Source organism: Apteryx rowi, unplaced genomic scaffold (assembly GCF_003343035.1).
Source record: "Apteryx rowi isolate R43461 unplaced genomic scaffold, aptRow1 scaffold_263, whole genome shotgun sequence".
In the NCBI taxonomy this organism is placed as follows: domain Eukaryota; kingdom Metazoa; phylum Chordata; class Aves; order Apterygiformes; family Apterygidae; genus Apteryx; species Apteryx rowi.
In genome coordinates, this window is record NW_020449008.1 from 633,652 (window position 1) to 650,132 (window position 16,481).

At 37.3% G+C, this 16,481-nt stretch overlaps 1 protein-coding gene across 1 annotated transcript in view; it reads left to right on the forward strand.

The window, feature by feature from the left end:
• MPPED1 (metallophosphoesterase domain containing 1) overlaps positions 1-16,481 on the forward strand; it is a 65,370-nt gene that overhangs the window by 15,080 nt on the left and 33,809 nt on the right. Inside the window, exon 3 of the mRNA XM_026067823.1 lies at positions 5,139-5,320. Within this exon, the coding sequence (XP_025923608.1) occupies positions 5,139-5,320 (182 nt within the window). The remainder of the gene's footprint in view (positions 1-5,138; positions 5,321-16,481) is intronic.

Consider the following 16,481-nt stretch of genomic DNA (forward strand, 5'->3'; position numbering starts at 1 on the left):
GACCAGTTAAAAGAATTCAAAGAACACTGTTTTGCTGCCTTTCTAATACTAATTACTATAAATGATACAAAATTAGTCCATTTGGAAAGTATAAGTACTTTTTTAAAGGATGGGAGAAAGATCACTCCACTAGCATAACTTGATATTTATGTATTAAAAAGAGAAACAAGCAACAAGAGGTGGTATTAAAAGATTTTACAAGGATGATACTTTCCACAGTCTTAATACTGTTTGTTAGCATTGTGCACTTGCTTATTGATGTAAATAGCTGTTTAAATGCCAAGCCTGTATTCACAACAGATATTTTCCTATTGTTTCATTAGTTATATTGCAGCTATGTACAAGGAAAAAATGACATCAATAAATAAAATAGTGTGGGCACCCATCCGACAACTTACTTTCATACCAATGATGTGCCGAAGATGCCAAGTGCTTAAAGAGTAATTAAAATAATGTGTTTGTTTCTGACTTCTAATATCATGACGACATCAGTAAAATTAACTGCTCTAAATGATTTACTCGTAATGTAAAGTGGAGAATTATAATTGCAAAATGAAACCTGCCATAAAGTTTAAAGCCAGAAGGAAGAACAAAACAGTTAAGCCGTTACAAATAAATTAAGTATAAAATTCTACTGTAAAATATTTTTATAGGGAATAAAAATGTCTACAACATTTTATTGTGTTTATTAAAGAGAGAAGTGGTCTTATCTTTAGATCAGAAGCCTGGTTTTTATTTTTTAACAAAAGCTTTTGTTCCTTTATGAAGACTAAATAAATAATCACCTCATTCACATTTTTTGTATTTAGTATGATTTGATAATTTTTAAACGTAGGCCATGATTTTTGTAGTTAAAAACTCAGCAACAGAGTGGATCCTCTGTGTCTATTCTGTGATACTTTATATACATTCTTTGGCCTAAATTAGACATTGTATTTAAAAAAAAAAAAGCAAGACTAACATATATGTTAGCATGGTGAGCTAACACTTTTAGGGGGCAGTGTATTAGTTTATAGTCTGTGTTTGGGGTTTTTAGGTACTATTGAAATGCAAACAGTAAAATGAATTGAGTGTTATTCCTGGGAAACATCTTTTGTTTATAGAGTTGGCAAATGGTAGCAAAAGTACAAACAAACAAATGTGGGTTCAGAAATATTTCTGTAAATCAAAATGTCAAATGCAGGTCACTTAATTTTTTGACGTTTAACCATTCTGTGTGAATATTCAAACAGTTCCAGGGCACTCATGGATGTGTTCACCAGTCCTAAAAACTAAATGATTTTTACAAGCAAAATCCTGGGCTGCAGATAAGTTATTTATTAGTAGCCACTTGGTACTCGACAATATGCTGCTTAAACTTCTAACCAGTAACAAATCATATTACCAGAGGACTTAGACAATCAATCAGCTGCATGATAGAATTCAGAGCCTAAGCAAGTAGTTCAGAACAAGCTATCCTTAGAARATTGTTCCTCAGAAGAGTTTAGCAATCTCTTATGAATGATTAATACTATTGAAAAAGCTCATGCAAATAGGAGAACAGGCTAGATCAACTGAAACATCTACCACAATCTGACCTACTCTTTCTCTTGATACAGAAATTGCAAATAATGTTTCTGAATACTAGCAGTATTGCTTTTGCCTCTTACCAGTGAATAGAATAGTGACAAAGAAGGGAAAAGTATATACAAGTGTAACAAAAGCACCTTTTATTCACATAATTGTTATGGGTGAAATCTTAGCCCATGCAAGTTTTGTCATTAACTTCAGAGAAGCAAGGGCTTTGCCTTGTCTTTGTGTATATTTAAAAATACCTAGATTAGTGATGTTGCAGGCAATCGTAAACAGATTTCAGATAGACCTGTTGACAACTGAACTTGTGTTAAACTACTCTCACCATAATTATTTTTTCATGCTTTTTTTCTTCGGAGTTCAATCTTGCAACCCTTCCTTGGACCTCAGTGCCGTTTTGTATTTCTTGTTTCACCTGTCCAGCACATGCTGACAGCATTTTCCTAGCCCCATCCTTGTCTGTCATGTCTATGCTGGTGTGTTGACTGATTTGCCACTGACAAGAAGGCCAGTAAATTCTGACAATGTTTTAAAGTCCCTCAGTCATTTCTAGGAAGTTCCTGTCTTGCTCCTTTGTGAAACTTTACTAAAGTCTTGTGTGTAAAACAACCTCTAAAAGAGGTTTTGCACTGAGATTTTGACTTTGCTTTTCAACTTCTCTGCATGTTCACACATTGCTTGAAAGAAAAACAAAAGCATTTGCACAAAAATAATCAGATCTTTGTACTTCTGCTCATGTTGCAAGCAGTGCATTGGGTGTTGATGTGACAGCTGTTGAGGGAAAGTGTTACACAAGAACATGGGGACCAAGCCTTCAGTAATTATTTCCAATAATACAACTTAAATGCCTTTGTGAAACTTGACATATGTTTTTACCTATATCAGCCTCAGTGTGTGCCTAACGCTTCAGCATGAAAACCTGCATCTAATTTATTTGGTTCATTGTATTGATACCTTTTTCCCATGCAAATTCTCTGGCCCTTTGCACAATATTTAAAAGTTATACATACCTCAACAATCAGGAGAGTGCTGTCCACATCTCTCACCCACCTCATCCAAACTATAAGGGAAAGCATATGTATTATGTGCTGCATGGGTTGCTGTGGTAAGTCTGTTGTTTTTCTGTTGAGCTTCAGAGAAGGAACATGCAAAGTGCGTGCTACTCCCTGGCACCCAACCTACTGCTGGACTGGGCTTTAAAAGATTTCTGAGGGAGAAGAAGCACTGCCAGGTGCTTTAAGGGCTACCCTACTGTAAAGACTCAAAAAGCAATAACTTAGATCAGTCCACATTCCTAATTTTATACTAGGATAGTATGCATAATTTAAACCTGGCTAACTAACATGATATGTAACTTGCTTTGGGAAGTGCTGGGCAGGGGGAGGAATATTCAGGGATTTGTTTGCTGCAGTGATGTTTAATCTTTTTAGCTTGGAGGGCTGCAACGATAGCCAAGGTCATCTTCCACTCATCCCTCTCCAGCCATCCCAGTTCATTTTGAGGAGGCACTCCATGAGCTAAATGCAGCACCCTTCACACAGACTGCACCTTCATGCAGACTACTCCCGCACCCACTAGTGTAAAACCCATCCTTCACCATCACTATTCCCTTGCGCCCATGGTACCTCTGCGGAGCTTGCCTTATGGCAAGGTCTCTTCCCTCCGAAAGAGGGACAGTTTTTACACTCAATGGCAGTCATGTGGTTGCCTGGTTTGAGGTTGTGTCCTCCCCTGCCTAATCTCTCCCACCTAACTCTTTTCTCTCGTCCCCTGCCCTTCTGCGTGGAGCTGTGGTCCCCTCGCTGCTCACGTATTCCCTCAGCCACATACACAGTGCTTACAGCTGCTTGCCTTCGGGCTCCATTGTGGCCACCCATTCTGCTGCCTGTAAGCCAAGTTTCGCTATTGTTTCCAGTATGGCTAGCATGTACATGCTGCTCGCATGGACATTCATTAGGTGTGATTTGGTCACAGCTGGGTTTGCTCTTTACCTCACGTTTGGTTACTTTCTGCTCAGAAAGTGGAAATTTAAAAAGATGGCTATGAGGAAGTCATACTAAAAGGCCGTTTCTCCAGAATGGCTATAAACCCCCCTCATGAATGGCTGATGCTTAATGTAATGGCTTTAAAAAAAAACCCAGACAACAGTTTTTATTCCTAAAATGGTATAAGAAAGACAGATACAAGATAATTTACTCATATACTAGCTTTGTAGTTATAGTGTAGAAAGTGCTAAAAACTTTTTTTTAAATGCTTAACAAGACTGAAATATTTTAGATTTTATTCCTGACTCTTTCTCATGTTGTGAAATTCTCAAAAGCACCTTAGTTTACCCATCTATAAATTTAGTAGAATTCTTCTTTGACTTAGAGAAAAGGTTGTGATCAAAGATAATTATCTTATGCCTTTCAAGTAATAACATGTCTTCTGGAAATTTACCCAATAAATTCAGGGATAGTATCATTAATAACAAAGGTCTCTAACTTTTTTTCTGGTTTTATTTATTTACAAGTAAGAGCCTGAACTGAAGTGCAACCAGCAAGGGATAAGAAATATGTGTTATGTATTACAACAATGAACAAAACTAATTTTGTTTGTCCTTTCAGAACAGAAATTTAAAAAGTGAAATAATTCATAACAATTCTGTGTATTTCTGRTGTTTCTAGTGACACAAAAATAACTCTTGCATCTCATGCTTTTTGGTTTTATTCCACCAGAATTCCCCTGATTGGAATAGCAGATACGGTATAGTTAGATGCATTTGCTTCTGTGTATGCTAATGAAATATGGATTGAGGGTAAAAAGATCGAATGAGTTGAAAATGAGTATACCTCATGTAGCAGAAAGGTTTTCTCTGCTTTCCTCTTCTATATCATGAGTAAGTCTCATAAAACTGGGTCAGATCTTTTCTTTTGCTCAGTTTTGAGTATTGAGATTGGGCTCTGAACAATACAGCCTCACCCCTCACAGCGTCTGATTTCACTTAGTATAATTACGCCTAGAAAGTTGCCACATTTGTCCTGACAATAGTCAGGCTTGAATGTACGTTTACAGCTGTTGTCAGCAGAGTTCTTATCTTGCTTTGCATTAGCACACTGAAACATATCTCCAAAATGTGTTAATTAAATTTGTTGGAATTATATAACTTGCATTAAAAAGTTATAATTAGAAAAATGCATTTAAATGTATTTATGTATCTGAAATAAATCTTTTCCCTGTGTACCATGTAATCATATTTAAACAATGCAACAGGATAGTACTGTTCCTTTGAAAATGGCATTGCCTTTGATTTATTTGTATTTGTTTCAGAGTTACTGCCATAGTTCAATCTCTTTTCCGTAATCTCTTCAAAGTAATCCATCTATCCAACAAATACTGAAAATGTTGTGATGTGAACATCAAGAATTTTTACACCTCCCATTAGTGTTAGGTTTGTTCTAATCAATCCCTTCCATCAGGCAAATCTGGAAAACTGTATGATCTTTTGTAAAGGTAAAAGTTAGTATTAGAATTGCAAAGTAGACACTAAAGTACTTTATAATCATGTTATGATACATTTCTTACAGGGTTGATCCTGTGCCCCATGACGCTCCCAAACCTCCAGGATATACTCGATTTGTCTGTATTTCTGACACTCACTCGAGAACTGATCCCATCCAAATGCCATATGGAGATGTGTTAATACATGCTGGTGATTTTACTGAGCTGGGACTTCCTAGTGAAGTTAAAAAATTCAACGAGTGGCTAGGTAGGTATTGAACTGTGTGTGTATTTGAAAGTAAATTTGATTTACTGATTGTATCTGCCCCTTCTGCCTCCCAGTAAAAAACATTGTGCACTCAGGAGTGATGAATATTAATTTGGCTTTTAAATTTGAATGGCAATGAGCTGGAATCAGATTTTTTTTTCTTTTTTTTTTTTTTACAAATATTTTTGCATTTTTCCAACAGAGCAAATAAGATTTGTGAGACTATTCATCTGTTCTGCCTTCACACTCTCAAGCGTACATTAAGCAACTTCTTGGTGTTAACAACAATTTAAGTCAGTAGGCCTTTAATGATTTACATAAAACCTCTTACATACATTGTTATGGCTTTGCTTTCCTGCAAAAAAAGTTGTTGTGACTGAAAACATTTGTCTGTTTAACCCTGGAGGCTCATAGCTTTTCTATCTGAGGCTCAGCTGCACCACAGTGATGAATTCCAAACAAAGCAAAACGTGTGCCTGTGGTTGCTGTCTTGGATGTGGCAGACCAGATGTAGATGCCTTCTGTAGGCAACTGTTGGCATTGGTAACGGAAATTCTGTTCCACTGGGCAAGAGAGTGGTGATTTACATGTGCTTCTGCAATATTTTGTGTATGCTAAAAACAACGAGAGTGGAAACTGGAAAGCATACACTATATCCAGACAAAAACCCTCATCAGTATTGTTCATGCAGTGCCGATACCTTAATTTAGAATAAAAATGGATTCTTGATTCTGAGACTGGAGGAGAGGAAGTGGAGGACTCGCAGAAAGGAAGAACATGGGTCAATGTACTGGATTTTAGTTTTTAGGTGGATTTTCTTTAGTTTATATTTTTTGTATTTTTTTCCTGTCTTTTTTGCTACATGCTATAGCATTCCGTGCTAGGAATGCACAAAGTTGACAGAGGCAGGTAGGCTGAAATGGGATTTGAAAAAATGTCAGGACTTTACAATTTAAACAAATATTTACAGACCAGCCCCCTCCCCCCCTGTTTTTTTTTTTGGTCAAGCTAATGCTGATAAATATTTTGGGGGCTTGGAAACCTGATAATATGCTCAACATAGAACAATTGATTTAGGGAAAATACTAGAGTGCATTGAAGTAGGGAAGTAGAAGAATGTGGAAGTAAAATACTCTGTTACAGTGCCCTTTGTTCTGTCTCTATACCCAAATGGAAGAGGATAGTTGTACAACAAAAAACAAATTTTAATCATTCTCTGTAGGCCTCTACCATGCACTACAAAAATGTACTGAAAATAGCATACAAAGATGATAGAAATCATGTGGTTATCCCTTCTAAGTAATATCCATTTTATTTATCTGCTAGTGTGGAAATAAGAGCGCTTTGGGACATTGCTTGTGAGCAAGGATGGGGGCTACACACATCGATTGCTTCAGTTTTTGCCTCCCTAGCTCTCCATTTGCCTCCCCGCAGGCCACAGGCATACAGCGTTCTGAAGAAGTCTGTAAGCTGAAGCGCTCTCTGTTTGGTAGGGAGATTTCACAAGGCATTTCTGTGATGCTCTCTTTGTCATCTCTATTCCAAAATGAGCCTTATTTTTCTGACTCTTAAGGCATGCTTCCAACTTCATGATAGCATGCAATTTGGGAAGAGTTGATTTCTGCGGTTTGAAGCATATTTTTTGCAAGAGCATATCTTTGAGATATGCAAATTTAGGAAGTTAAATAAAGGATTTTTTAGTTCATTGGCAATTTGAAAAAGAAAACTAAATTTTTGAATTAATTCTGAAAAATCCAATAGAAAAATAGTTGGGAGTCACTACACAGGTGTCATTCAGCTAGCATTTAGGGTTTTGTTTCAGTTAAAAATCACAAACATTTTTTTTTTTAATTATATTCAATGAGGTTTCAAAAGAAACTTTATTTTGAAAGGGTTTTTTTTTTTGTTCTAAATGAACAATTTGTGAATTCATGAATACCTTTAGTGTTGCCAAATCTATAGTCAATGGTACATTATTAAAAGTTTCCCCTTTGAGACCAAGAAACTTCATTTGATCTATTTCTGCTGGTTGTGAATTTTGTTGTGAAAGGTACTAGTCTCTCACAGTTTTGATTTTTCTAGATTGCCACTTCCAGTATCTGCCATGAATGCTGTGATTTTGCAGCCAGAACTCCCACATCCTACCTAGTGTTCTCCTTCTTCCTCTTACTTTAACATTTTATTAGTTTCTTGAGAAAGTAATTGACAGATTCTGGCAAGGACTTGCACCTCCACCCACATCCCTACCTGCTGCCACCAAATTTCTCTACCTATTCCTTTATCCCGTAGCGCTGGACTCACTTTCCCACTTAGTTATTTTGTTGTGTCTCAGTTTTCCCTCCTCTGCTATTAGTGGACTCTAACTTTGTTTATTCCTTGGAATAAACAAGGGGATGTTTGTTCATTACCCCTTCCCTTGAAGTCAGCTTCCTCTTTGACTCCAGATACATGTACTACTTCTGCTTTTTCACCATATTTTCATATGTAGTACTGATTACTGTCCTTTAGTTTTCCGTTATACCTTCCTGGGTCTCTGCTACTCTGGTTTCTCAACCTATTTCATCTTTTCATGAGGCCCTTCAGCAAGTTCAGATTCTGTCTTTCTGTTCTGCGTAAAATGTCTGTGCCTGACTGATGCAAAGTATATTTTACATTAACACCACTAACTTCCATGAACCTTATGGTTAAATCAAGCACATGCTCGAGTTTTGTGCTAATAGAAGCACATTGGCTTGCTGAGTCATACCCTAAAATATGTTCCCTCTTTTTGAGGCTAACTGTCTAAGGGTACATAGAAGGCCGGTACCAGCTCAGATGATGTGTCTGTCTAGCGCAGTATTGTCTTTGACAGTGGCTAGTAGCCAAGGTGCTCTGCTTTGTCTGCCCCTTAGTCACCTAGTTTTATACTTTTTATCCTCTGACCCTTAAAACCCTCCATTTTACTTCATTCTTCTCCTCTGTAATCAGTTGTTTTCTCCCACTTTTCTTTTTCTCAAAGCCTCCTCCCCCTCTTCCCAGGGAGGCCTTTGAGGTTTTATTAGGGCTGGGTTGCTGCCCAGCTCTAAGGAGGAGGTGCAGGGCTGGTGAGAACTGGATGTGCATGTTTTCTCCACCTTCTCTCATAGGCAGTCCAAGGACTTCCTGAGCCACAGCAATAACTTTGTATTTAATAGCCCTTGACAGATTTTTCTTCTATGGGTTTTTTAATTGCTTTTTGAATCTAGGCAAATTTTTAGTGCCGCACAACCTTGTGGCAAAGAGTTCCACAATTTAATATAGACTGTGTGAAGATCTTCTTTGCTTATTTTGAACCTGTCATCTACTAGGTTCATGGTACTATTTCCTAGTACTGGAAGAAGCAACTGTACAATTCCACTCTTCATTCTGCTCAAGATTTTATAGGTTCTTCCTGTATTTGCCCTTCTAGTTGTGGTATTTTTCAGGCTGAAGACTGTTTAATTTCTTCTTGTATGGAAGTTATTAAATGCCTTTGATCATGTGTGTCACTTCTCCTTACCTCTTCTTGTTGTTCTATATCCTTTTAAAGATAGGCAGACCAGAACTGCACACATTCTGAGTACACCGCAGATTCATCTGCCAACATGATGAAATTTCTTATTTTGTTCTCCTTTCCTTTTTAATATTATGGATTATTCTGTTGTTATTTTTGACTGAGACTGGATGGTGAGTTGGCATTTTCATAACATCATTACCTATTATAACTCTAAGAACTCTTTCCTTAATGGTAATGGTTCAGAACCCATCACTCTATACCTAAAGTTGGAATTTTTTTTCTGCACTTGCATTATTCTGCATAAATTTATATTCAGTTTCAGCTGTCTTTTTATTGTCCAGTCATGCGGTACCATGACGTACTTCTGCAAGTCAGGTTTCTATTTTGCTATTCTTATTCAGGATAGCTTAGAAAAGAAGAAAGGGGAAAAATGGATGAATAGTCAGCTGACAAAGTTTGCTGATGGTGCTAACCTAGTCATTTCCCTTTTCTCTTTTCCTGATTTGGCCTTTCTCCTCTTTTTATATTTCTTCTTTTCCTTTCTGTACCTAGTCTGTTCCCTGATTATATTTTTCATCCAAATTTGTGAATCCAAATTTTGGAAATCAGAAAATACAAAATACAAAACATATATTATGGTTGGCCCAGGTGGAAGGTCAGGAGGTCAGTGAAGCTTTCTAGTGGCATTATAAGGATGGATTGGAGGACAGCTTTGAACATATAGTGTTTTTTCAGTATGCCCAGCAGATTTTAATGATATCACTTTAAACAGCTGAAAATAATTCAGGAGAATTATTTGTAAATACACATTAGTATGTAATCAAGGCTAGATAAGGTAGATTATATTCTAGGATATATCCAGCTCTCTGTGTACTGTAGCTATCCCTTGTACTCAGCCTTTCATTATTTTTGTTTTATTATTTTATTCTCTACCTGCATATAAATCAAATGTGTTGTAGGACAAAGACAAATGTCCTGCTTTAGTGCACTTATCAAATGATGACTCCAAACCTATCTCCATTTTGTATCTCCAATATTGTTGGAACTGGAAATTGCCTGCTTGGCTCAGCTGCTTTTGTAATTCTCTTTGCCCAAGTCTGTAATAATCACTTTCAAATTTTGTGTTCTCCAGGACCCACTGCCACTTTGAGCTTGTGGGTTACCTTCCTGGAAATTTATCTATGTAGCTGATCTGTGACATAAGCTGCAATACATACTTCTGTATTCTCTCTGATCATTCACTCCTGTGTATGGCTTGCTAACACATTTTATAATATCCATTGTTTCAGTGTGTTTGCTTGAAGTTTTCCCATGTCAAAGACACTCTTCCTATTTGAAATTCAAGTTCAAGGTAAATTTGAGATAAAAAAGAGAAGGTGGCTTTGCATTGTAGCGAGAAACAATAATTAGCTCTTCAGAATATTTTCCTGGAAATGTTAATCTTATGTGCATTTCACACACAAAAAATAATTGATTAATTTGTTTGACATGCACTCACTTCAGGAATTGACCTGGGCAGATTCAACTCAAAGGATAACATTTTTCTTCCAAACTTTAAATTGACTTAGAGTGAAAATGCCTTCCAAACCATAGTAACTAGCACTACTAGAATCACCTGTTTCTGGTAGTACACTGTAGAGCACAATCAGCTAATTTTGGTCAATAAACATCATCCCTATTTTTGAAGTTCTTCAAAAAAGCCTGAAATGCTAGGCTTAGATTTACTTCTTTTGTACCATTAAGTCTTATAAAGTGATGGTAGTTATTTTTCTCTCTCTCTTAACAGGTATTTTATATTTTTAGGTTCAATAATACTCACATTTAAAATAGATTAAAATTGTGTTGAAGAAGAAAGAAAATCAGCTTCAGAGCAGCAAAAGAAATTACAATTTATAAAGTGTAGTCATGCCATTTTGACCATCGGTAATTACACTATTTTWATGTTAATGTAGAAAGCCCTTGAAAGGAGTATTTAAGCACTAATTATCTATTTACAAAAGAATGGCTTTGGAAGTGCTGTGAAAAACATTGAGCTTTGCAGGGATTTAGAACAGATGTCATTTTTAAAAGACTGGGCATACTAAAAAAAGTGTTGGTTTTCATTGCATTTCTTAAATGTACAATGGTCCAGATCCTTGTGCATGTCTAAGGTTCAGACAGCACAGCACAGACAAGCACACGGCAGCACATTCTTTCAGTAATTCTCTAATTCTGGGGATTTACAGTATCTTGTACACTTCTGAACATTACACTGGCTGCCAGGAGTCTCAAGGAATAGTTAAACTACATCCTGGTGCTGGGAAGATGAGCCAGAACATCTGTTTTCCCAGCTATGCCTCCCATGCTAGTGCTAGGAAGAGAAGCTGTAGGAGCTGTAGGTGCTAAAGCACTTTACCCTCATTCCCTCCTTCCAAACACATATATGATTTGGGGATATTATTTCTGACACTTTGTACTAATATTAAGGTTGTTTCTTTCCACTGATGGAGTGGAAAATAGCCAGATTGGAAGATAGGTTCTGAGTTTCTGGGATGATTCATATAAAGATGATGCCCTGTGATTTTTATAAATATTGATATCCTTGGCCCCCAAAATAAGGAAGTGAGAAAAAATATCCAGGCTGGATTTGCAGACAAGTTGTAGCTTCAGGAAGGCAATGGAGCCCAGAAGAGCAGAGAGCAACCAGGAGGGTGAAAGATCTAGAATATAATTCTGTTAACTCTGATTGCTTCTGACTGAGATATTTGAAGGAGCCTGAGGAAGACAGGCAACCAAATTCTAGTTAGTCTTCAGATTTGATGGCCTCTTTATTGTTCCCCCTTGTAAAATCGTAAAAATGATGCTTGATCCAGCTACCATGTGGATGTGTTTCAGGATTAATTATTCTCAGTACAGCACTTTGAACACCTATTGCAAAGCACTATACACAAACATTAAACATTGTTATTAGTGCTGTGCACCTCATATAGTGACATGACACACAGCTCTTTGTAGTCTTCCCTTTCAGAAGGTGACAACTGGGAGATACTGAAAACACCTTTGTGGCATCTGAAGATCTGAATTGGAATACATATCAATGTGCAGAGAGATTTGTGTAGGAAGTTTAAAGTATTTTTAATTGTTACTTTTTAACACAGTTCTCCATCTCCTTTGCTTTCATTGTCCCCTGATACATTTTATAAACCAAAACTAGAATATTCCAAAGGGCAGAAAAGTTGTTGTAGAAATTTATCCCCTCAGTAAGGTATATTATTTAAGACTATAACTTTTCCAGGAAGCAGAAAAAAAGAATTCCAATCTGTAGCTTGAATAAAAAATAAGATATTGGAGGGTAAAATAGACTGAACTGTGTAGTTGGGGCTTCTTAAACCATCGATTAGCATAATCTGAGGGGGCATATCACAGGAAGGTTCAGTCTAGGTGTAACTTACACTTGTGCAGTTCCCTAGGCATCTGTTACTGACCACTAGTAGACAGAAGGTACAGAATTACTTAATCTTTTGGCCTGACTCAGCTGCTCTTATGGCCTAGTTTGCAGCACACATGGAGTTGGTTCTGGGTAGTTACAGGATGGTTAAATAAACAGATCTAGGTTAAAAGGAAGCCACTTTTCCTTTAGAAGTAATTGTGGCCAATTATGATACGTGCATGTGCGCGTGTGTGCACGTGTGGGCGCATGCGTGCATGTGTGCTTGCATATGTGTCTATAACAAAGTACATGAAAGAGCAGAAGTTGGACTGTTACCAGGTATTTTTTTAGTTTGATTTGCCTTTATCTGCTTATTTAAAAAAATCGTGGTTTGCAAATGTGAGCAATATTGTATGTATTTGTTGTTTTAGTGTTTGATATAATTGCTGGCTTTTATGATGCCAGAATGTCTAGATCTAGCAGGTTATAGATGACTTAGGAAGGAGTGTTCATTTACAATGTTATTCCAGATTACACACCATACAAAAAGTATGCTAATGTGAATTTCCCAGACATCAGCCTCAGTGTTTAAACACAGAACTGTCAAAGAGATACTAAAAAAGCAATCTGAGACAGTTATGCAGTCTTTTTACTATATCACTCACTGCTGTATTCTAAAAGGTTGAAATGAGAGAGAAAAAGCATTAGGTGGGTATTTATATGATTGTCACTGACTTTAATGAATACTAAAAATTCTGCTCAGTACAATACCAGGAGAGAAGCAAAGCACAACTGCTTGTTCAAGTTGGCATTTTTTTTGGTGAAGTTGCAAGTTGATGATAGGTTTAAGCTGTAAAGGAGGTTACTGGCTGGTAAAGATGCCTAGCCTCTTACTACAAGAGGAGCCTGGAGTATAAGCATCATACGTTTGCTTTTGAATTATTTGCAGTGTTTGTCTAATTTAAGAAGAAGGCGGCTTGCTGATAGAATGGGATGAACCTTTAAGCACACAGGATTTCACTTTGTACAAACTCATATGCAGAGAAATAGCAAACAAAGGCACATTTTGTTCAGCAGTGCCTTGCAATATGCAGTTTGTAGTTCAACTGACGGTTCTTCAGCATTTCAAGTTGTTTTGTAAAAATTATGTTCAACATAAAAAGGACCTACTGTAGTTTAGAAGTTGAGAATTGCTGTAATAATTTTGTAATTCGTACATAAAAATGCAAAAAAATAGATGTTCAGTTGATTTTCTTAATTAGCAATCTACAGGAATGAAAGGAATAAGCAAAAATGTTACTGGCTAAATAAATATATATATTCTCATACACGTTATATTACCAGAGCTATTATCAGATTCTTGTACTAAGCAAACAAAGGTTAAGAAACTTTCTGAGGATGGTTTGCAACAGCTGACAAAAGCACGTATATTTATGTAAGCAGTTATTAAGAAGAAGATGCTAATGTCTTTTGGCTATGTATGAGCTAAGTATGATATATGAACATTTTTGATAGTAAAATAATATCAAAGAGTAATAAATGACATTGATTTAGGAGAATTTGGGCAGAATCATTTTTTATGATGAGTTGGTTTGGGAGCAGCTGAGCCACTGCTGCCTGATTTCTTGAATTCTGTCTCGCAGGCATTGTGTGGATTCTTTGGTGTCTCATAAGAGATGTCTACCCTTTGAAGACCCTCCTTCAGACTGGGCATTAGTCTTCTTCTCAGGCACATACTTTCAGGAAACTCAAGGGAACATAATTATCTTTGAGGGCTCTACTCCTCTGCCAAATACAGTAAATGACTTCTGAATCTGTYGGGCATTTTCAGAAGGGTATTGAGAGACAAGGCTACGGAAGTGTAGACATTGTGGCTCTATGGGTTTTGTTTCTGTAAGAAAAAGACCTCCTCTTCTAAAAACTACTTAAATTAAGTGCAAGATAGTGTCAGTGGCATCTTCTGCATACAGGCAGAGATTACAAAAAGGAAAGGAGAGAGAAAAATAAGGCAGAAAGGAATAACAATGTAGCAGAGAGGAAGGAAAAATCTCTCCTCCCATGTTAAGATAGCAGCAGAAAGAGTGGAAGGCACCTTGGATCCCCTTTCCAAATTGGCAGGAGGCAAACATTTGATGTGGCCTGAAAGAGAAAGCCCTGAAGCCCAGGACTGAATTGCAGCCAGTGTGTTTCTGACATAATTTTAATGTGTAAACATTTCTTTTGATTCCAAATCCATACAGCGTGAAGTGGCTAGAGTGTTGATCATGAAGGAAAATATTTTCACTTTCTTGCAAGTCAGATATTCTGGAAGGAAAAAAAAACCTTTATTTTAGAAAAAATATGAAAATTTTTCTTAGAAATGAAATTTTTATTCACCCCAAAATATTTTAAAATGACATTTTGTTTCAGTTTGTTTCCTTGGTAATGTCAGAATCATTATATGAATTTCCAAATATATCCAATTCCATCTAAGCAGGATTTTAATTATTTTAATGCAGAAAACAGTTTAGATGATAAAAATTTTCCAACCAGTTCTAGTTGCAGTTCATCTCCAGGTTATAGGGATATCTTAGCAGAAACTTCTCCAGTGCATGGAACAGGGGGATCCATGGTCGTGGGGCAAAAATATCTGTCTTGAGTTGGCTGATCAGAATAAGAGATCAGAAAAAATCATATAGCTCTCCCACAAACTCATAACTTTTTTTTTTAATTTAAAAATACATCTTTGACTCCTATAGCATATGTTCTTKCATGTGTTTCTTGGCACTACTGAAGGGCATATCTGTTTCTTGAAAGCTTGCTGCCATAATTTTTCTGGGGAGTGAATTTTGTCCTGGGTATGTGTGCAAGAATTCCCGTGACAGCCATAAATTTTCTTTAATATCTTTATATACATAGAACTACTGTATCAATACCAAGTTTGCTACCTGCCCACTAGAAAAGCCATATGCTAGTATCAAATGTTAATTGGCTATCAGTTGAGTTTTAGTCCTACTCATCTGCTAAGTGGATAGTGTGAGAAACTAATATAGAAGTTAATGGTACATAGTCTCTAGTCCTATTAAATTGCTTATCTACTCTAGATTTGTTTGATTAGAATCACAACATGAAATGAGTTTGTAATTTCTTTCAGTGTTGCGGGCTTTTTAAAAATCTTGTTTGTTTTCCAGTGTAGATTTACAGACTCCTAGACTCATGCAGGGTGAAAGGGACTTCCAGAGGTCATGTAGTCCAACCTCCTGCTCAAAGCAGGTCTAGTCAGAGCAGATTGCTCAGGACCTTGTCCAGTCAAGTTTTGAGTATCTTCAAGGATGGAGATGTAACAAGCTCTTTGGGCACCTATTCCACTGTTTGACCACCCTCACGGTAAAATTTCTTCCATATACTGAGTTGCAATTTCCCATGTTCCAACTTGTGTCTGTTACCTCTTGTCATTTTGCTGTGCACCTTTAAGAAGAGTCTGGCATGTCTTTGTATCCTGAGATTAGGTAGTTCAGACAGCAATAAGGTCCCCTTTGCCTTCTCTCCTCCAGGCTGAGCAGACCCTCTCAGCCTCTCCTTGTGTGCTATGTGCTTCAGCCCCAGCCAGCTTGGTGGCCCTCCACTGGACTCGCTCCAGTTTGTCAATATTTTTCTTGTACTGAGGAGCCTAAACACTAGGCACTCCAGATGTGGTCTTACTAGTGCCAAATAGAGGGGAAGGATAACTTCCCTCAGCCTGCTGGCTGCACTCTTACTAATACAGACCAGATGTGGTTAGCCTTTTTGCCACAAGGACACACTGCTGACTCATGTTCCACCTGTTGTCTACCRAGGACCCTGGTCATTTTCTGCAAAAATGCCTTCTAGCCGGTCAGTGCTCAGCCTTATCGAATGAAGTTATTTCATCCCAGTTGCAAGACTTTATGTTTGCTTTTGTTTATGAGGTTCCTGTCAGCCCATTTTTCTAGCCTATGGAGACACTTTTGTAGTGTCCTCAACACACACCAGAAATCTTCTGTATTGATTGTACACCATCACAGAATCACAGAATGGTTGAGGTTGGAAGGGACCTCTGGAGATCATCTAGTCCAACCCCCCTGCTCAAGCAGGGTTACCTAGAGCATGTTGCACAGGATCACGTCCAGGTGTGTTTTGAATATCTCCAGAGAAGGAGACTCCACAACCTCTCTGGGCAACCTGTTCCAGTGCTCTGTCACCCTCACAGTGAAAAAGTATTTCCTCATGTTCAGATGGAA